General features: G+C 41.1%; 2 protein-coding genes and 1 long non-coding RNA gene across 10 annotated transcripts in view; 2 read left to right on the top strand and 1 right to left on the bottom strand.

The window, feature by feature from the left end:
* Positions 1-1598: 1598 nt before the first annotated feature.
* On the top strand, positions 1599-14931 carry sesn2 (sestrin 2). 3 transcript variants are annotated; one of them, XM_049601796.1, is made up of 11 exons: positions 1599-2435; positions 3517-3582; positions 4221-4412; positions 9666-9848; positions 11243-11479; positions 11614-11746; positions 11832-11947; positions 12114-12197; positions 12657-12763; positions 13869-14013; positions 14286-14931. In XM_049601796.1, the coding sequence occupies exons 1-11, from the start codon at positions 2124-2126 to the stop codon at positions 14370-14372; spliced, it is 1662 nt and encodes a 553-aa protein (XP_049457753.1). In that variant the 5' UTR covers positions 1599-2123; the 3' UTR covers positions 14373-14931. The 3 variants fall into 3 exon arrangements, 2 of the variants coding, with proteins under 2 accessions (XP_049457753.1, XP_049457755.1); XM_049601798.1 differs by lacking the exon at positions 1599-2435 and adding an exon at positions 2794-2949; XR_007451449.1 differs by lacking the exon at positions 14286-14931 and having other exon boundaries at positions 12398-12763; positions 13869-13909.
* A 558-nt stretch (positions 14932-15489) lies between these two features.
* Positions 15490-22898, top strand: part of yrk (Yes-related kinase) — a 32063-nt gene continuing 24654 nt past the window's right edge. The window contains exons 1-2 of one of the 6 annotated variants that reach the window (XM_049601803.1): positions 15494-16010; positions 18620-18670. The gene's annotated coding sequence lies outside the window, so the exon portion shown is untranslated. Of the gene's footprint in view, positions 16011-18619; positions 18671-22898 lie in introns of all 6 variants that reach the window. The other 5 variants (XM_049601801.1, XM_049601800.1, XM_049601805.1 and 2 more) reach the window with 5 other exon arrangements.
* Positions 18718-20525, bottom strand: LOC125904432 (uncharacterized). Its single transcript, XR_007451450.1, has 3 exons — positions 20332-20525; positions 20028-20065; positions 18718-19951 (listed from the first exon to the last, which is right to left on the bottom strand). It is a non-coding gene; the product is annotated as an uncharacterized LOC125904432 (long non-coding RNA).

Here is a 22898-nt window from a genome sequence, read left to right on the forward strand (position 1 = left end):
TGACAAAATCTTACTAGACAGCATGTCGAAGAGGATCGCCTTGCTGGAGAACAAAATCGTCTGAGGACTCACATCCCACTCTTTTCTATACTTCCACACACCCACATACACACACATAAACACACACAAACACACACACACAAACACTTTTTACTTCCTGTAAAATACTGAAGAGGAACCCGTATGTGTGTGTGTGTGAGAACCCTGACCTCTGCTTGTTTCCTGAGCTCTCCCGAAACCACCTCTGCCCCCTCCTCTCTCGGTCTTACCTCGTCCAGCCTTGGGTCTCCTGGGACACAAAGCGCCGGTTGCCATGGGCACCACACCTTTGTGTGTGCTCCGAAGGTCATCCTCCATAGCCAGCCTGTGTGTTTGTTAATAAAAGTCTTCCCTCATAGGGAAACGGTGACAGTACGCTGAAGGGTTTTTCTTTGTTGCTGCCACAATGTTGAATTCCCCCAAAACCCCATAGAGTCTGTGATGTCATGTCAAACGGAGCAGCGCATCGCCCTCACTTGTTTCTGACACTGTCATCCTTCCCTCCCTCCTCTCATATATGAAGTCATCAACTTTCCTCACTCCTATCTAATATTGTATATGGTATATATAAATATATATACAGGTAAATTAATATAAGATATATGTCTGATAATAAGGGTACACCATGGATGTTTTTTTAATTTTCCTAAATAAAGGTGATACAGGAAGTAAATATTATATATTGTGAAACTATTGTATGCACACACAGACACAAGGCAGCTCTTACTTTTACACAGTTTTAGTTAATTAAATATAAATAAGTATAAAAAAGTACACTGAATATTCCTATGACTGGAATATGTGGACTTCGAGGACCTAAAGGGCTTCACAGGCATTTCCGGCAAAATGGTGACTCACTTCAATTCATTGTCAAAGACTTCTACAGCAGCTGTGCTTTACATTTACAACTTAATATAATTCTGCATAGTCGTAGAAGTACTAATATTCCTATCAGATGGCAGTGATCAAGACCTATACTTCATACTCTTAGTGGATTAGTGAGGGTCCCTGCATTCGAGTGCAGTCATGGAGGTAATCTAGTGCTGAAAATGAATTATTTGACTTGCACAAAATTAATCCCTTAATTTGATAACTGGTTTGTTTTTTCTGGTAACATTCACACCAACAAACAAGCTTCATATTCAAAATGGAGGACAGAGTAAGGTCATTGCCTCAGAATCTGAATGCATGATGGGTATTGTTGACATCTGGTACATTTTATGTACCAACATAATGAATTTATAAATAGATTAATGGGCAACATAAGTAAATACTTCTCTACAGTCATGTAAACTAGTATTTTTTAAAGAAAAGTTGGATATTGCAGACAAACTTGCAGCAGTTTGAGTAATTAGAAATAATTTTAGTTTTAACCATTTTCCTATTTTAGTTTAGCTTGTGGTGACATAGTGAAGCACTTACCAGTTTACAAAAACTCAAATCATGCAAGTATGCCAGAACATTGATAATAATAAAATTTAGTTAAATTATGTGGTGACAGAAATATTTGAGTGTTTTTAATGCAGCCTGAAGTGCAGTAAAAAGTTTGCTGACGTCACAATGATGTTGCATAAGAAAAAAGCTCTCGAACTGCTCTCCAGCTGAACGAAACCAGCGTGTGAAACCTTTATTTGTTTCTCGGTGCCTCATGGGAGCTGGTATTATACTTAAATTAGACTTTGCTTTAGTCAGCGAGTCCAGTCCAAACACAGACCACTGAGCTCAGACTGTTTGTATCACCGAGACACCGTGTAGCGCTACAACCGTTGGCAGCATCTGTTAGCAGCAGCTAGCCTAGCTTAGCGAGCTAACCGGCAGACCGGTCAGGTTAACGTCAGTCGACCGGCCATGAGAGAGCTTTAAAGGTGGTCCGTTAATGATTAGCGGAACAGATGATTGCGCAGCAGTGACCTGATGCAACGGACACTTCAAGTATCCGGCTGTTAAGAAACCCAGCGTTTGCATTAAGCTACCATAAACGGTGAGATTAATACTGAAGCTAACAGTAGCTAGCCGGAGCGCTACGTAGCTCAACCCAGGTGCTTCTAGAGTCTCTGCGAGGTGCTTCGGGATCAGTACAAGAGATGGCAAGCAACGGGGAAAGCACACCGGGACCAGGGTCCGGTTCTGGGCACTCACGTCGCCACCAGTCCGAGTCAGAGTCCGACGCCGACCCGATTGCCAAAAGCCTAGCAGGGCTGTGCAGCAGGGACGAAGAGGAGCGAGCGGCGGCTCTTGAGGAGCTCAGCCAGGGGGTTCAGGTGTGTTTGGAGCTGACCCGGCCCGGTTCGGCACGGCTGGGGAAACAAACACTCCTACAGCTGCTTCGGCTGTCCCGGTCCTGTCCGCTGCAGGAAGTACAGAACAGGGCAAGTGAGCTGCTGCGAACTGCACAGGTAATGTGGAGATACTGGTCATAAATGTTGAGATACTGTTCATGTAGCTATTCAGTGTTTCCTGCTGAGACTATCTCAACAGCACTTGGACATAATTTTCCAACTATAAGTCTGTTAACAGGCAGTTTGTTTTTCTTTTCAGCACTATTGCTTTCTTTTCTTATCATGAGCTCAAAATATGAAGTGAATGATTGATCAGTAGTCAGGATAACCTTGCAGCTGATCAGCCATAGTTATCAGCTGATTGCAGTTTCCCTTCAGATTGCTCTGTATTTCATCAGACGTTGAACTGTATGAGGTGATGCAAGACTCTGCCGCGGTGTGCACAAACAAGCAGGCCGGACACGCCCCCTCCCAGTGCCCCAGACACACCCCCTGAGCCTGGCAACAGGCAGTCCACTGTAGCTGGTAGATATCCAAGTCAGGTCGCATCTGAGGCTTTTTAACTTTATTTTTCCTTTGCTTTGGAAATAATAACTTGTGGTATATTGCTGCCGGTGTTCCAATGATGTCGGTGAGTTTAACTCAAGGTTTGGTTACAGATTTCATGGGCTGAGAGTTATGAAACTGGTTCTCTAGTTACAGTACAGCTGCTACAGTGTAAGTAGGTCTTGTCAAGTTCAAGGACGGTGAAGGTGCAGATTTTCTTCAAAACTTTTTTAACATTTTGACATAAAGTAATGTAGATGGAGATTTTAGACAATGTAAAGCTGAAACAGCAAATCGATGAATCAATTTGTAGGTCAAAAGTGAAGTAATCAGCATCTATCTCGACTGTATTTTGGTAATAAGTTTGTCATTTTTCTTTCCAGCTGTTCAGTTGTGAGATTTTGCTGCTTTTCTTTGTCATGTGTGATAGTGAACTCAGTATCTTTATGCTTTGGGCTGCTGATCAGACAAAACAAATCAATTCAATGACTATCCTGGACTTTGGGAAATTGTGACACAACTTTTTCATCATTTTGTGACATTAAATACAATAGATTAAATGATCAGTTGAGAGGATAATTGTCAGATTAATCAGAAATGAAATTAGTCATTTTTTTAAATGACTAATTTAACTCTCTGTCTTCCATTTTAGGAACAAGGAGTTGAAGTACCTCGAGCTTTAGCATCGGGTCCAAGTGCCTTTATTCCTGCAAAAGTGGTGTGTATGTCTTTTTGTTCGCTCAATTATTAAATATATCAACTGCTGTATTTGATTTCCAAATGACAACACTTGTTTAAAATGGTCTTCTAGATACATGTTAGCAAAATGTTGTGATGGTGTGAAATCATAAGAAAGTGCAGTGGTTTTTCCAGCAGTAAAACTTAATGAGAGATGGGGCCGTGTATAACGTTGATCACCTTTTATTTCATTTTTGCCTTTTAATGTTTATTGATGACACTTTCCATATGAGAGATGTGCTTTCACAAGTCCTCTGTCTAATTCCAAGATTTTACTGGGCTTGTTGCAGGCTGGCTTCTTGATGAACGGTCAAATTAGTGCTAGTATAAGCAGTATATTGCAAACTGCATTGCCTGTTGCTTCACGTCATCAGGCAACAGCAGAGGTATGTTGCGAAAGCCGGTGACTAAAAATGCTGATTTCATATGTGACTCATCCTGAGCTTTCTACTGGAAAAAATGGGAGTGATGTGTCATGTCCGGCTGTAAGAGAAACATTTTTTAAGTGAATTCCTGCCAATCTGTCCTCAAGCATAGTAAAAATATGATATGACTCAAGCTGCTAGGAGATCGTTTGTCAATTTTCAAGTTGTTCTTTGTCTTGCTCCTGCTCCTCAGATGTTAAAAGACCCTGGGCCAGACCAGGATATCCTTATCGAATCTTTCCTTTCCTTGGGTCGCGTGGACCACATCACCATGGTGATGGCGCTGCACCCTGCCTACCTTAGCTGCTTCCTGAGGACTCAGCATGCTTTGTTGGAAATGGACGGCCCCTTGCCCCGTCACTGGAGACATTACATTGCCGTTATGGTAAGAAAACTAAAGTATATGATTGTTAACTAGAGACACCTATCAGAGCTTTCAGATCAACATCAGTGACTGCAGTAAGAGCCTCATGTGCACTCCTGAATGTAGAACTTTGCCTACTATATATCTTTAACAGACACAATAAAAAAAGCACTTCAAATGTAGATCCGCAAAATGACGCTGACTATTGCATAATCAACTTAATATAAAATGGAGTCAGCAGTTTCCAAAGACTCCCATGCAAGTACATAGTGACTGTTGTCATTAACATCAGCTAGAGAAGCTCATGTTGTTTGATAGTTTGGTGGTTGTCCCCGTACAATCAATATGTACAACAATAGTACACTACAGCACGGCATAAATAGCAACGAAACAAATTTGTTGGAGCATTTCATTTAAGAATTAACTGACATTATCCAACTAAGACAGCTATTAATAAAGCCATGATTATGTGCTCTTAAACCATTATTTCAGACTGGCAAAGTCTCTGATGTTAGTAGACCTTGAGTTCCATTTTTTTGCCTGCATGAAAGGAGGGAAGACGACCAGAGCATGTCTTTCTTTTTTTAAACAAGATATTTTTATTGATAATTCAATAAGATGTGCAGAGCTTCAACAAACAAACATAGAACCAACCGATGAGGACAGAAAACAACCCCACACACCAACCCAGAAACACACAGAGAAAGCCAGACCAGCGAAAAGAAATAAAAGACAAAAGTTGTATGTAATTTAAAACAATATATACATAAGTATAAAAAAAGAAACAAAAAAAATTCAAAAATATTTATACATACAAAATAGAAATATTACTTAAAAAAAGGGACAACAAATTAATTAACGTGTGACATAAGTAGGGGAGTATTATATGTTTCATTACAATTTTTCAGCTTCCATATTAGCAACAAAACTTAAAAATGGTTTGCCAGGTAGCAAAGAAGCGTGCAGTTGATACTTTAATAAAACAACTGATTTTCTCCAATTGTAAATAACACATAATGTCCTTAATTCAATGTCCATATGTTGGAGGTGAAGAGTCCTTCCATTTACACAGGATGAGCCTTCTGGCCAGCAGTGAGCAGAAAGAAACAATGTCCGTTTGGGCTCCACTTAAGTTAACATCTAGAGGAGTTACTCCAAATGTTGCCATGGACATGAATGGGGCAACCAGCTGTCCAAACGTTGTTGAAAGTTTTAAATAATATACAGAAAAGAAATGGTGTAAGACATGACCAGAACATGTGACATAAAGTGGCTGAAGACTGTTCGTTCGGTGTACAGTCTTAAATTGAACAACCATGTGTCTCAGACAAATAAAAGATGAATGCATTTTTTTGAATAGCTTTATGTCACACCTCGTCCGATATCTGTTCTCCAGTATCCTCCTCCCATCCCTGCTTTTAGATTATGAGCACTGAGTAATTCCTAAATTTGACTTATGGACTGTTTTTTAACTATGTTACATTCAACAACAGAATCTAAGAGGGATGGGTAATGGCAGGAAGGGAAACACCCAAAATGAGAAGCCACAAAGCTTCAGAGCTGCAAGAATCTGTAGAATCTGTAATCTGTAGAGACTGTAGTCTTTTTATCACTAACTGTAGCTGGATAGCGTTATAAGGAATTGTAACTAAACAGGGTTACCTATCAAAATGAAACTGTGTTGGATCCCTAATATGATGCAAGCACTGTACATTGTTGCATTTATTTGTGTTTTGCTCTGCTAAGTTATTGCTGGTCTTATTTTTTATCCACATATAATATGCTCCCACGTCATAACAGACGTCAAAATTTGTTAAAGGGAATTTTTGAATGTTTTTTAAGTGGGGTTGTTTAAGGTTCATATCCATAGTCAGTGTATTACCCACAGCAGACAGCGGTCAGCACACCCCCACTTTGGAGAAACAGGCAGGAAGCTAAACAATGTGCTGGTGAGGAGGGGGCGCTGCCAGAGCGTATTTTAGTCACCTAAAAAAATTAATATCAGTTTAAGTGTACACTATATTTAGAATATTTTCACAGCTATACCTTGTTGCAGTTACCTGTGCTGTCTTCAAAACCATCAAACTCCTTTGACAAAAAATGTACTGTTACCTTGCAGGCCAGGAGCTTCTGTTCTACCGCTGCCTCAACCACTGCCAAGTTGCTTGTGTTATTGTGTGACTTTGGTGTTTTCAAGGGTTGGTTCAGATTCAACACAGTCACTCAATAACAGAAACAAACTAACCAATTGAGGCAGCGGTAGACCAGTAACTGACATGTTTTGGAAGGTAAAATTACTGTCAAACAAGTCTGGTGGCTTTGAGATAACGGCTCTACTCCTGCTGCAAAGTGCTGTCTGTTTGCTAGGTAAAGTGGTGAAAATGTTCTACCTATAGCATACACTTAAAATGATGCTGATTCTTTTAGGTAGCTGAAATACATTTTCCTGCTGCAGTACATCGCTTAGCTTCTGTGGCAGTACCCCTGTTTGCTTCTCCGAACTGCTATAGACAATACACTGATCACACTGAATTACCTCATACAACCCCACTTCAAAAAAATCTGAACTATCCCTTTAAATATCAGTTATATTGTTCCTTAGAAACAAACTACTGTTTTTGCTGTTTACACTGTACATGCACAATCAGCTGTTATAAGACAGGGTGAAATACAAATACATCAAAATAATATTAGTGCACACTGCACATTAAAATTGTCCTTTACTATAAAGAGATAACTGTTGGTTAGATTTGCCATCATGGTGTATCAAACAGTGGCACTGCAGGTTAAATCTTAATGTCAGAAAAGTGATTACTTCCTGATGTGCTTCATAAGCCCATGAGTGAAGCGTTTAAGTGGCAGTGACCATGTGTTTGTCTCGTGTTTGCTTGCATCTATGTTAATTCTTTTGTGTCAAATGAGGCCGCAATAACAGCAGCTGTAAACGCTCTAAGGCCTGTAATTGGATTTTGAAAGGCCACAGTTACAGGGAGTCTATCCTTTTAATGTTTAGGCTAGATATTGCATGACTAATAGCCTGAAGATTCAAAGTAATGGCAGACTCTGCAGCTATTATTTCCTGTTTCTGTGACCAAGTCAAGCGTGCCAAAGTGTTTTTATGATTTCTTTCTTTTTACACACACTTAGTATTTTGTTTATGGTAATACCTTCATACCTGTCTCCACTAATAATGGAACCAAACCTGTATTGCAGTTATACAGTTATTTTAATGTTGCTGTAATGCTGTTTTCACTGCAGCCCACTGCTTTTACAGTCCCAGTCAGTTCAGCTGTAGTGACCAATTATTAAATGGATTCAGACCGGGACGGGTCAGGGGCTGAAGTGGTGCTATCACTACACTGCTGCTTTTTCTACATTTCCAACAGAAACTCTCACAAAGCCTTAACTGAGTGGAAACAGCTGCAGCTAATAAAATAAATTGAATTAAGTTTGATTTATGTGTGCCAGTTACAGTAGCAAGCACTGACAGTGATGATTATTGTCAGCACTTGATCCTTAACGAACCGTAATCAAACTGCGTGCTACATTTATTTGCTGGAGCTGTTAAAATGATCACTTAATTAACACATTCTTACAATTACTTATGTTAAATAGTCGGCTTATTCTTTATTTTTTAAGACATTTTACAGTGTAATATACACGACTTGAGACAGCTTTTGTATGTGATCTCATCATGGTGATGCACCATTGAACTGGGTCACAGATTATTGCCTCCTCAGTGTTTCAGTGGCTATTAAAGGAATGGCTGAAATTGTTTTCCCTGAATACATATTGATACTGATACCGATACTAATACTGATACCGATACTGATACTACTAATTCTAGACATACCTTAATATATCAAAGGCTCTGAAAGGTGTACTCCAAAGACATGGCAAAGTTTAAATAAATCAGGCAAGTATAATGTCAGTATATTAATATTGTATGTCAATTTGTTTCATTCAAGGCATTGCTTTCTTTTTAACTGTACAGATAGACCTAATTTTCTTCTGATACAGACCATTTAAAGGTTCAGTGTGAAGGATTTAGGGGGATATATTGGCAGAAATGGAGCACAATATAATAAGTAATTCGGTGTAAAATAACCTGAAAATAAGACCTGTTGTGTTTTCATTACCTTAGAATGAGCTGTTTGTACCTACATAGGGAGAGAGTCCACAAAGATTGTCATGTTCCTAAAGCATCCCCTGAACGGACAAACCAAACACTGGCTTTTGACAGGGCCATTCACATCTACGTGTTGACCACAGTAGTGAGCAGCCCCTCCGCTATTTTTTTTTAACACTAAACTGCTTTATTCAGTGTTTCTACTGGTTTAAATCATCAGGTGTTTGTTTTGGAGAGGAGGAGACCTCTGTGGATGGTTTAGCTTCCAATATAAACCCCCTGAATGTCTGGATCTTAAGTTATCAGAGAAAGTAGGTGAGCAGACATTAACAGGTGCTGAGCTGGTGGCCTATCTGCGATGAGTCAAACCGCATTGGAGAAACACTGATTTATAATGTGAAACTGCATTATTCAGTGTCTTCACCGGTTATAGTCACCTGGTCCTTTTTGTTAAAGAGAGGAAGAGACTTCTGCTGATACTATGGCTCCTGATAAAAACCTTCTAAACAATTTACACTGAAGGAATTCTAACTGGGAAAAGTTTCAGCTGGTTGCAATCTGCTTTATCTAATTGATAAATCCCCTTAAATGTTACACACTGCTCATTTAAGGGAACTAGAATATTTCTGTAGATATCCCAATCATTAGTAAGGTACATGTAAGGATACCACAGTGGTTGAGGTTAACTATTGCACAAAAATGCTAATTTCTAGTCGGTAATATGATTTTTTAAGGATGTATGAATCTAAAAATCAGGAATAATTGAACAGTCTTCTTAAAGAGAAAGATGACAGATGCAAAATGGACTTGGCAGGTCACTCTCTGCTTGAGGGTTATTCAGCTACTGTATCATAGCGAGCCACTAACAGAGTCTGCCAAAGACTGTGATCCTCTCATAAACATTTAATGACTCTCATCCCTCATATATTCATCACATTAGCTGCCCTCTCTCCTCAGAAATGCCAGTCATTAGACCTCAAAATGATCTATTCGTGGAAAAATTTAGCTGTGTTACTTTAACCTCTGAGCCCTTTTCATATTTATGAGCACGGGCAGTTCTTATGCATAATGTAGTTGCTGTACACAGACTACTGATGGAGCATGGTTTTTAATGGACGGGGTACCCTTTCTGATTTGCTTCACAGGCTGCGGCCCGTCACCATTGCTTGTACCTGGTGCAGCAGCACAGCGCGGGCTTCCTCGAGGCCGGAGGGGACGAGAGCTGGCTCAGCGGCCTCGAGCACGCTCCACCCAAACTCCGCAGCCTGCAAACACTCAACAAGCTGCTGGCACACAGACCCTGGCTCATCACACAGCAGCACATCCAGGTCAGACACAACGCCCACTCACTACCTCCCTGTGTCTCACTCTCCTGCTCTCTTTCCTGCAGTCTGTCATCATATTATAATAGTGATATGATTTAATACATTGGATTTCTAACTTAGGCTGAATCTGAAATTACTCACTCACTCTATGTAATACATCGGTCCATTAATAAATACAGCCTCTGTGAAGTTTTTTGGTGCTTTCCTGTGACATTGCAGCGCACTATATTGTCAGGTATTCATTTAATTTCATCCTCCTCTGTATTCAGTGTCAGAACATAATAAGCCTTTCAATAGAAATATTTTAAGATAGTGAACACTATAAACTGATCTACAATAATATGAATTGTTTAAGTATTCATATCTCAAATGTTTTACTGCACAAGTACAAAACAAGCCTAATATTAATTCATGTTATGTTATGAAGTATTTTCACCCTGCTGAGACCTACCTTGAATCCAGTGCTTTAATCACTGCCCCGAACCTGTCATTCTCTACTGTCTGCAGCAGCAACATGTCCTTGCATAGGCGGATTGTTGTTGCATTTGTAGTGTCGCTCCACTGCTGGCTTTTCTTGTCATAAGCAGCGTCTCTAGCACTGACGCTCCAGACACTGCAGGTTGACGGCCTTGAATCTGACGACCTTAAAAGCATTCGCTCTTGGTTTTCCAACATGTTCTGTGCGGACGTGATGCACTAGTTAAAGTCCCACTGATTGTCACACACCTGAGTGTGTGAAATTTGTTCGGTGAGCAGCAGCGGCGCAGCACTCGGGAATTGTGGTGATCTAACCCCCCATTTCCAACCCCTGATGATGAGTGCCAAGCAGGGAGAGAGTGGTCTAGTCTTTGATATGACCCGGCCAGGGATCGGACCTACGACCTCCCAGTCTCAGGGCGGACACTCTACCGCTAGGCCACTGAGATGGTCCACTGGTCCAGTAGGTTGCTAGTGTTACCACCACCGGCAACAGTTGCTCAACAAACTTTGCAATATAGCTCTAGTCTTCCGAACAGCAGACCCAGCATTCACACACCTTCTAGTGCATCTCTGGTCTCTTTTTTCTGTCCTTGTGCTGAAGCTGCTGACAGACTGTTTGCGTCATGCTGCCTGGTTAACTAGCGAGCTGTACCCGCTGCGTTACAAATTGTTTATGTGTCACACTTTGTTTTGTGCCAGTGTGTTTGGCCTCGTGAAAGAGAGTAAGGGTGGGTTATTAATTGCAATCGTTAGTAAGAGTGGTACACATTTAAATGGGCATCTGAAAAAGTCATGTCATGGAGGAAAGTAAAACGGATATACCAGATAAATTGATATAGCGGCAAGCACTAATTCCCAATCAGTAAACCTAACATATGAAACTTCACCTATGCACCTCCTGCCCCTCTGTCCTGCAGGAGCTGGTGTGTCCTGGAGCAGAGCCTCGCTGGTCATTGGCTGAACTCATAAATGTCGTGGTCCTCATGGCACATGCACACTCACTCTCTTCGTTTGTTTGGGGCTGCGGCTTGAACCCTGAACCCGACCATATTGGGGGTTATACCTACCAGCTTCCATCACCCAGTCACCTTCCTCGGAGCCCTCACAGCCCTCACAGCCCTCATAGCCCTGCTCATGAGGACGGCAGGCAAGAGGTGAGTAAAGCAGCCATTTTCACCACAGGTGTGACGTGTACACTTCACAATGTCAAAAGGAGTAATATTGTATGTAAAGTAAGGTGTAAAGTATTGTAGTCATTCCAGCCCTAATCTCTTTTTATTTTCTCCAGTTGGTTGAAGGAGCGATGGAGGTGGAGGTGTTGATGCAGAGGATGGTGGAGCTGCAGCAGCAGGAAGAGGAGTGCACACAGGAGGAGATGGTTACCCGCTTTGAGAGGGAGAGGAGCGAGAGCATACCAACTGGTACAAACACGCCCATGCATCACTCCACTGCTCACTTGGTTGGCACTTGTTTACTCACTGTTTTCTCTTTGTCGTGTTTGTTTAGCGGTGGTGCGGGGAGCACCACCTGACCTGGTGCTGCGGCTGGTGGAGGATCCAGAGTTCAGATACGAGGACTTTGCCCCCAGAGGAGAGCAGGCCCCACCCACCATGAGAGCACAGGTAGTTGGGAGCATTTCTGCACGGTCAAGTTGATTGTATAGTTTGCATATCACAACACACGTTCCTAAGTTATTTCTTCATTTTTTTCAGCATACAGTGCCTGTTAATTGTTCATGCTAAGTTTCATAGACTTGTGTTTGTTGATGTTGGCGTCTGATGTGTGCAGGATTACTCATGGGAGGACCACGGCTTCTCTCTGGTCAACAGACTTCTACCAGACATGGGCCAGCTCCTGGATGAAAAATTCCAGGTACCCTCTCCTTTGACCTTGTTGAAGCCTGGGGGTTCATTATAGTTATCTTTAATCAATGTTTTGTTGATTTATCTTTTTTAGTTGGTAGATAGAGTGAAATACTGGACGCTTTTATCTCTTCAAGCCTCTAAAATGACTCAAATTAAACATTCAAGAAGGGAAAAATACTCTTTAATTGGTCTTTTCACACTTCATAGATGTGCACCCTGTAACGAGGAGATGCGTGGTCGTCTTCACCCCCAACAGCCCGGCAAAAATATCAGCACTTCATACTTGGAAATAAATATGACCAAATTTCAGAAGAATATTGGGAAAAACACAAAAAGTTGAAGTGGATGTCCAATCAAACAAATCATGACATTACTCCCTGGCATCTTGTTCAGACTGCAGAATGCTGTACACAGTTATTTATCAGATTGATTGATATTATAATGAGATTAAACAATGTCTCTGCAGGTTGTGAGCAACCTGACCTATCACAGGATGGCCATGCACGAAGGTGTGGACACTCACACTCTGAGAAAAGCTCTGTGGAACTACATCCACTGTCTGTACGGGATACGGTCAGTTTCCTCACTCTACTACAATTCATATAATTGATAAAGTTTTAAAGGAAGAGTGTGTAGGATTTAGTGGCATCTACAGTGGGGGTTACAGATGCAACAAGCTGAAACATCCCCAAGCCAAGCGGGAACTACCACTTAGAATTCCTTTAGGACGCATTCACACTGGCACTATTTGGTCCACTTTAAACAAACCCTGGTCCACTTTCACAGATAGTCCGGTTCATTTGGAGTGGTGTGTGAACGCTCATTTGTACTTTGGTGTGGACCAAATGAGCGAACCCTGGTCCGCTTGAAAACTGGGGGTCTCGGTTCACTTGCAAGTGAACCCTGGTGCGGTTCGCTTACAGTGGGAAATGCAAACGGTGTATCCAACAAACCAAAGAGAGGGAATGACGTAGAGCTCAGTGCATTTTGTTGTTTGGTGTTTTTGTGGTGACCAAGCCAGCTGAAGGGGATGGATTTCCATTCTTGGTCCTGGCCAATCAATGAGCCTGGTTTTCTTCTTCCTCATGCTTTTTTTCTTCCTGGTCAGTCGTCGTTTCGGGCAATACTGCCCCCAAACGAGCAGCTGTTGTAACTGCATGACGTTGTCCAGGCGGTTTGGTCCGCTTAAAAAGTGCAGTGTGAAAGTGAACTGAACCAAATGAAGGTGTGAAATTTTTCGGCATTCCCCGCCCAATCGAACCAAGTCCCGTGGACTATCCTGGTGTGAATGAGCCCAGTGTTGAAGTCTCTACCTCTCCAAAAATGGACCTGTTGATTTAAACCAGTAAAAACACTAAATAAAGCAGTGTCACCTTGAATAAATCAATGTTGCTTGTCGAGGAGGGGCTTCTAACTATGATGGCCGACAAAAATGTGATTGGCCGCATCTAGAGCCAGTTTGGTTTGTCTGTTCAGGGGATACTCTAGAATCATAGCGATCTTTGTGGAAGAGATCCGCTCCCTATTTATATAAACAGCTCATTCTAAGATAAAGAAAACACACCTATTATATTTATTCCATATCTGCTAATATACCCTCCTAAATCCTACACACTGGACCTTCAAATGGATTTTGTCTCTGCTTTGTCACTCACTTTCTACTATTGTACCTGCACAGCTATGACGATTACGACTACGGCAGCGTGAACGTGCTGTTAGAGCGCTCCCTGAAGCTGTTTGTTAAAACCATGGCCTGTCACCCCGAGCAGACCACCGCACGCATTTACCACGCCTTCTGGAGACACTTCAGACACTCCGAAAAGGTACGGACGAGTTCAGCCACGCACCTGACCCGGCCTCTTCAGCCGCACAATGAATGAATCATTTGACATTTTAACAGGTCGTGTCTCTTTGGTACCTCCTCAACAAAGAATGAATCATTTGACATTTCAGCGTGTCCTCTCTTTTTTCTTCTTCCTTTTTTAAATGTCATTAGAGGAGGCAGCTTTGAATTGCAGACAGGACTTGGAAGTGTGTCACCTAGTAACCTGGAGGTAATGACATGCTGGGTTTTTTTTTCCCCCCCCTTCTCCAGGTTCATGCAAACCTTATAGTGATGGAAGCACGGCTACAAGCGGCCCTTCTCTACACCTTACGAGCCATCACACACTACATGAGATGACACGCTCACTCATGTTATTGCAGATGCTGAGCCAGCTGTGATGTATCACAGCCCAATACATAACATTGATAGACAATCTCACACATAACACACACACACACACACACACACACACACACACTACAGTGAATGTCTCTTTATGCATATCTTGTGTTTCAGTGTTAATGTTTTGATGCTGCTTTGCGACTGGAATATTTGATATTTAAGATTTGTTACTTATGTTGCACTGAAGATTATCAGGTTCTGTTTCCCCCACTTGAGCCTCAAGTGTTGTTGTGAATATCTTGCACATGCTTCTGTCACACCCGGACATATCGACATGCACCATGCCAGCTATGCAGGTGGAATCAGATCTGGTATAATTAAATCATCATTGTTGTTCAAATGTTTATTTGGCGTCTGTTCGAGCTTATAATTCATCACCCACCAACAGCTGCTGTTCACACTATGACTACTAATGCCTCAGTCCTCTGTGTCTGCAGCACACACAGGCTGAGGTCAAAAACACAGAATAACTTGTATTTTTATATACAATAAAAAGTTATTATCAAAATGAAAACGGCTGCTTGTGGTGTTCTGGCTTTAACAAAACATACTTTGTGATCTGCTCTTTGTATTCTGATTTGAAGACTAATATAATAGACTGTATTTATATATTTTAAGACTTCTTTTCTTCTCTTTTTATAATACAATCAAAGAAACTCAAGACAGCTTAACACAAGCCCAGACTTCTGGGTGTCTTGCTGCAGGAGTTTCACCATCACGCCACAAGATGGAGACAAAGACTTGCAGAAATGTGTAATGGCACAGAGGTTTACTTTGCCAAGTCACTCCTCAAGGTGAACTGTAATAGTGGCGATACACCTGACCTCTCTCTTGAGTTACAGCGAAATGTGCCTGATAAGCCAAAGTGATACCAGCACGAGAAATAAAGTGACATACCTTTAAAGGCGCACTAAACTGTCACCTTACCGGCTCTGTACGCGGATGTCACACATATAATTCAGTCTTCCTGTAGTTCACACCACGGTGTGCATGTGTCGCATCTCACCCTGCATGCCAGGCATCAGAGTGAAATCACACCCAGACTGAATCAGCAGCAGTTACTGCCGGTTTTCTGGGTGTATGTGGGCTGCAGGCTGCACCTACTTCCACAAAAACTTCAACTTGGTGCTTTTTGGTGTGTTTGCTGTCAAAGTAGTCTCGCTCAACCCTTTACAGTGACGTAGTCTGGCGCGTGCTACCACTATTTTTACAATTTAGCCGAGAAAATCATTGATAAAGCTAATTTGATTTGAAAACTCCAGTGTCAGGAGAATCGTTTTCGAGGTAGGTTACATTCTCAATTAATACGCTGGTTGTCCACTTTTCCTAAATGTAGATAAAATACTATTATTTCTATTAAATAAAATCCTAATAGGTCTTTTTGCAACTGTCCCTTACACCCGCGCGCTCCTCTGGGTGGACATTGCGCGCCTGAAGTCCGCTCCTAAGGTCTTCCGGACGAGGCGCGCGCTCACTTCTCCGCACTCGCTCAGCGCAGTAGCTCGCGACTTTTCTCCGTGAGCCAACCGGACACCGCAGTCACTCACCTCGGGACACCAGGATTCCCCAGGATTACGACGTGTTTTGTGCCAGGTATGTTTGCTCTGCTTATCATATGATGTCTGAAAACGTCTCATGTAGTCACTGTGTTATATTTAAAGTGTGTGGTTTGTTGTTTTATAAGCACTGCTCATAATTTAAAGGCAAACTGTGAGAAATGTACGTAGAATATGGCACATATGGACAGGTAGTTTTCCCACATTGTTTATTAAATGGATTCTGCTTTGAACTTTTTCACTTTCTGTTCAGTATGAGTGGAGGAAGTTGCCTGTAGTACATCTCTGTGAAAGAGACTTACGAAATTGCAGTGTTAATTTAACCCAGGTAGGTAAAAGGACTCTGAAAGCACCACATAAACCTAGATGAGTATTTTCAGCAGCCCACCACCACCAGAGCCTCTCTGTACCTTTTTCAAATAGACTGTAGCTGAGCTTGGTTGACTGTTGTCAGTGTTTTTGAAAATTGGGTAACTCTGGAGTGTTTACTGTCCGATAAAAGGAAGTTTGGGTCGTTTGCTTGTGAGAAGTTAATTGAGTGCGGATACCAGTACTTCCACTCTTCATGCTTGAAGCATACCAGAGTGGCTGATATTTAGAAATCAAACAGACAGCGTTGCATTATTGAAAGACTGGAATTTACCAGAGTTTAATCATGAGAGCTTTGAAGTGGTTTCTCTTCCTATAAAAACGTATTAGTTATAAGCTTGGATCATCACTTATAAGGCTGTAGTTATAGAACATTCATCGACGAGTGAAAAGGTCAAAGGGTCAAACAATAGCTTAGCACAGGATCTGGATTTGTGGTTGACTGCTGGGATCAACTTGGTGTTTTTGTCTGTAACTGTACCACTGCACCTCTGTCAAATCTCTGACAGATAAATTCTGAAAGTAATTTAGGCTGAAGGCCTCACGTCTGCCAGACTGTGTTAAATTTTCTTCAGAGGAAGAATATTCCTTTAGTAAATGTGACTGTGATTTATTTGGCAACGCGCCTACAGGAAACCACCTTGAGGAAAAGGCAGGGCTGGATGTTTCTTTAACATGTCCATCCATCTGAAGTGTTTCTGTGTCTTTAGCGTGGTCTGACAGTAGGTGTCAGATGTTTATCCCTTCATCATGATAGGGTGCAGGGAGGTTTCACAATCAACCACCTTCCTCGAAGTAATCAATATAAATCTTTGTTTCATTACTGATTTCAAGGTGGCATGTGTGTCTGTGTGAAGTCGTGGAATTTTAAGGGTCGGATGGGGAAAAAACACAATTAGGCTGTCCAAGGCCGGACTTCATCACTTCCTGTTTCTTCTTACGAGGTCAGTTCCTGTCTTTAGCCTCGGGGCCAGGCAGGAAGGAAGGCGGTGTGGATAGGTTTTTTAGTTTGGGAGGGGGGTTAAAAAATGGCCGTCAACATCGTCACACAGCTTTCCCACCAAGTAGCTGAGGGCTGGGACTGTTGAGAACTTATCCAAGATGAGCCCTGTAGCCATGGATGGATTATCAAATGGGCATACCAGGCACAGGCCCAGGTGCCTAAAGTATCAAAGACCCTCTGGCCTTCACCTCCAAAATGTCAAATGGCAAAAACAAAATACAGAGACACAAAATGACCACAATAAGACACAAATGGCCACAAAGAGACACAAGATGACTTCAAAGAGACACAAAATGGCCATTAGAAGACATAAAATGACCACAAAGAGACACAAAATGGCCACAAAGAGGCACAAAATGACCTCAAAGAGGCACAAAATGACCACAAAGAGACACAAAATGGCCACAATGAGACACAAATGGCCACAAAGAGGCACAAAATGACCTCAAAGAGACACAAAATGGCCACGAAGAGACTCAAAATGGCCACAGAAAATGTAAAGGAACTACAAAGACAAACTTAGAGACATAAAATGACTACAAAGAGACACAAAATCACAAAAGGATGCAAATCTGTGCGTCTTGCTCCTTTGTCGAGGAGGTGGTGGGGCCTATTACATATCTGTGCCCAGGGGCCCATTGTCTTATAATCCACCCATGCCTGCAGCCTGATGTTGGACACCCCTGGACAAAGGGCGTTAACTACATCTGTCATTTCAAACAGGGGCTTTGCTGTTGTCAACCACTGATACAACCTGAGGAAGACTCCTCTTCTTGTTGCACCCATAGGCGTGGGCCCTGAGTGCTTACAAACAGGATTAGATTGGTTAACTTCTGTAACATAAGTTATGTATGCCCTCCAACAAGCCATCTCACTCCTGTATCTGGAGGATGTGATGACATCATGTGGAAACAGGACGTCCCAATGGCCGAGACACCTTACTTTTCCATTGCCCCCACCCCCCATCCAGTTTCTCTCCCGCTCCCTTCTGAGTGTGTGTATTTTCTCTGTGAGTGTGTGTTGTGCGTGTGAGGGTTCGGTGACAGCTTGCTTCCCATTGTCCTATCATTCCTGCTCCACTCACCCTCTGCATCCTGTGGGGCTTCCTGCTAATGAGAGAGAGGGTCAGAGCGTGGAATAAAAGATGGGTAAGAAAAGAGATGGAGGAACATGAAAAGAGGAGGACTGGAGAAAGTCTGGAAAGAACTGGTGTAAAAGTAGAGAAACTCAACAGATCTGAACAATCGTGTGTGTGTTTCTCTGTGTTCCCGCAGTGAATTCCCCCGCTGGGAGCAGCTTATCGGCAGTCCACTGTGCAGGAAAGGGTGTGTCATTTGGATTTGGATGTTTGCGAGCGTGACGATGAAGGGTGATGTTATTGTGATTTTGTAAGAGTGCACTGAATGCGTGCTAATGCTTTGTGGGCCAGAATTTATTTGCTTCCTTATATTGTCACAGAGTTTACAAATATAATTTTGAGGTACTTATACTTTACTATTGAGTGTTATTTCCATTTAATGCTACTTTATAATTCTGTTGCACTACAATTCCGAGGGAGACTCCACTTTTTTATTCCCCAGATACACTGAAGGTATTTGTTACTTTTCAGATTAGGATTCTACATACAAACATGTTGCATTATTCTAGATTAAAGGAACAGTTCACCCACAAAATAATCATTTGTATCAATCACTCACTCTGTGTTACTTTGAATTCATGAAGAAAACTTTCTTGCATGCCTCTGTGGTGAACAAAGAATCCAAAACGGAGAAACTTCTTGATGAACTGGGTGCATTTAGCAACAGCAAAACATCCTCGCTCGAAGAGCTCAAACGCACATGCTTGGCCAGGCGCACTACTCGTCCATGCGTGACGCTGTTAATACAGAAGTATTTTAAATAGTAAGATTATGCAGAAATGCATTTGTTTGAGAAGTAGTGAGCACACAACTGGGTAGATGAGACTGAGATCATACTGCAGGAGTTGTGTGAGAGTTTGTGAACTAATGTTTTGATACAGTTTTGCTGTTGTACTTCAACTCATCAAGAAGTTTCTCAGTTCTTGGATTCTAGAGGCATGCTAGTAAAACAAGGTTTTCTTCATGAATTCAACATAACATGGTGAGTAATTGACTATCAGGTCAGATTGTTGGTTTTATACCCTAACAACTGCCGCTTGCTTTTTCATATTACTCTTTAACAAGGCTACATGTGAACGTAGCGCTGTTTGATGTCTATTTAAGAGTTACAGCTGTTGTTTTAGCTATGCATTGGTATCGGTTAAAGCAGTATACCACCCAGCACTTCTTTAAAGCTCCACCTCATCAATTATAATGATCCGATAATGTAAAAATGTAACACTGAAAGGGGCCATTTTGCATGCTGAGTACTTTTACTTCAGGTACTTCGAGTACACCTTACAGATACGGACATTTTGCCGATAATAGTTCTATACCTTTACTTAAGGACATTTTGCTGACAATAGTTCTATACCTTTACTTAAGGACATTTTGCTGTCAATAGATCTATACCTTTACTTAAGGACATTTTGACGATAATAGTTCTATACCTTTACTTATGGACATTTTGCAGATAATAGTTCTATACCTTTACTTAAGGACATTTTGCAGATAATAGTTCTATACCTTTACTTAAGGACATTTTGCTGATAATAGTTCTATACCTTTACTTAAGGACATTTTGCTGATAATAGTTCTATACCTTTACTTAAGGACATTTTGCTGATAATAGTTCTATACCTTTACCTAAGGACATTTTGCCAATAATAGTTCTATACCTTTACTTAAGGACATTTTGCAGATAATAGTTCTATACCTTTACTTATGGACATTTTGCAGATAATAGTTCTATACCTTTACTTAAGGACATTTTGACGATAATAGTTCTATACCTTTACTTAAGGACATTTTGACGATAATAGTTCTATACCTTTACTTATGGACATTTTGCAGATAATAGTTCTATACCTTTACTTAAGGACATTTTGCTGACAATAGTTCTATACCTTTACTTAAGGACATTTTGCTGTCAATAGATCTATACCTTTACTTAAGGACATTTGACGATAATAGTTCTATACCTTTACTTATGGACATTTTGACGATAATAGTTCTATACCTTTACTTAAGGACAATCTGCTGATAATAGTTCTATACCTTAACTTAAGGACAATCTGCTGATAATAGGTCAGTACCTTAAGGACATTTTGAACACAGGACATTTGTAACGGAGTGCAGTATTGCTACTTTTGATCAAAATACCTTTTTCATTGCTGTTTTTTTCACAGGGTTGGTTAAGTAAATTCTAAAAGAAAAAGAAGCATCTATGCATTTAGTTTTGGTTTCATTTGTCCACGTCTTTAGATATCCAGATTCCTGCCTCCAACCCATTTCAATTATGGAGGTAAATTAAATTTACAGTACTCACATCACTGAGAGATAAAGTTAAAAATGAAGCAGTGACAACTCTCCCCAGAGACAGTTTACCTGTTACTCTGGAAAATCCACTGATCTGATCAAGGACAGATTTTCTAAAGTCAACTTTTTTGGTAGAAAGTATTTCAAGTTTGTGAATTACAAAATTAAATTCACCTCCATTGTATTGGGCGGAGGTGGATATTTCAAAACTTTGGTGAACAAGTAACAAACTATTTGTATGTCATCATACCATTAGGGCTAGGTAAGAAGCTTTATGTAACAACCCTTGCATAAACTGTCACTGGCATGAACACTGATGCTTATAGTCTAACAAAGATGAGTCTGTACTGCCGGAGGGCCTGTCGCTGCAGACAGAGTTACAACAAACCAATACCACACATGTCCCCACCAGAGGAAGCTGCTTCTGTATTCTAATTATTTCTTCTTGCCAGCTGCTATAAAAATCTGCTGCGACAGTGAGCAGTGCAGCGAAGTTTTGAAACAGATAACGGAGCTAATATACAGAGATATATCTGAGGAATGAGTTTGTTGAAAAGTAGTTGTTTTATTTGTGGCAAGAGGCAAGCATTCATGGTAATTATATCACGGAGAAATAATGACTGGGCCATTTTATTGTTACACCATGTGCAGGTTACTGGTGGCAGGAGGCTTAACATAGTTTAGATAAGGTTAAAGGCAACATGACTGAACCTTTTTTTTTAAACATTGTATGCAAGGATATCACTACATCTTTCATTGCCTAATGACATATTTATCGCTATGAGTCCTTCCTGCCTGCTGCTGTCAGGCTACATAACCAGCACTGCTCACAGTAAACTGCACCATGGACACTTTCAGACACAATGGACACTTTATAAACACCACTATGAGCATTGCTGTCCCCCATGTTGTTGTTTATTTGCACATACAATATTCACTTTGCACTAAATATGTTCACTTTAATCCATTGCTCACTTTTTATCCACTGCTCATTATTATTATTATTATTATTATTATTATTATTATTATTATTATTATTATCATTATTTATTGCTGTTTCTTATATTTTTTGTACTTTTTTTGCATACATAGTTTTTTAAGTTTTTAAATAATGAAATCTTTAATCTGACTCTCCCCCTTGACTGCTGTAACACTGGAATTTCTCAATTGTGGGATAAAGGTGTATCCTATCTTATCTTATCTTATCTTATATTTCAGACTACATATCACAGCTTAACTCTCGCAAAAATCGAGCACGGTGTGTGTGTTTGTCTGCTTTACATGCTGTTCTCATGCTTGACATCTCATTTTGTCTCTTAGTTTCAAGAAGCAAAGAGGAACTTAGGCTGTTTTTAAATTACTCTGGTGTAATAGCCAGACTCTTTTACAAAACACCTATAAAGTAACAACAAGTGCAAAGTGTGCCAATTCCACCAACGCACCCATCACCACCACACACCCACACACGCACATACACACTTTGCTCTGGTACCTTATATGTTTGAAGCTGGTTGAAGAAACCTAATTTATATCATAAAGCACAGAAAAGGTGAGGCAATACACGCATGCATGTTTAATTCTGCTCTCTGTGCATGCTTGATTGGTGAAGCCTTTGTCCAGTGGGCTGTGCACTTTACTGCATGTGTGACTTTACTGTTGAAATGCTGCCTTTGTGTGAAAACACCTCTGGTCAATTGAATTATCAGGTGCTATTTACGAATTAAAGCAGCTTCTGTGTGCAGAGAGGAAGACAGAAATATGATCAACAGGAACCCAACAGAGAACAATGACTGTAAGGCCGTCCCACAACACAGTTCTCTGTGTATATGTGTGTGTGTGTGTGTGTGTGTGTACTGTATATCCCTGTTATTGTGCTGAGGTCATCTGCCAATCTCAGAAGAGCAGAAAAAAGATGAGATGAGAGAAAGAGCAGAGGTGAGATAAGGATGAAAGGGAGGAGGCCCACTGTCACTTCTCCTTTCTAAAGCTTATTAGAAAGTCAGCGATAGGGTGGATAGTGCAGGGGTGTAGGCACGGAGAAGAGAGAACCAGCAACAGAGAGGAAGATGTGTGAGTTCAGGGTGTTTGTTGCACTGCAGCTGCCTGGTGTGTGTGTG

Source organism: Epinephelus fuscoguttatus, linkage group LG17 (genome assembly GCF_011397635.1).
Source record: "Epinephelus fuscoguttatus linkage group LG17, E.fuscoguttatus.final_Chr_v1".
NCBI lineage: Eukaryota > Metazoa > Chordata > Actinopteri > Perciformes > Serranidae > Epinephelus > Epinephelus fuscoguttatus.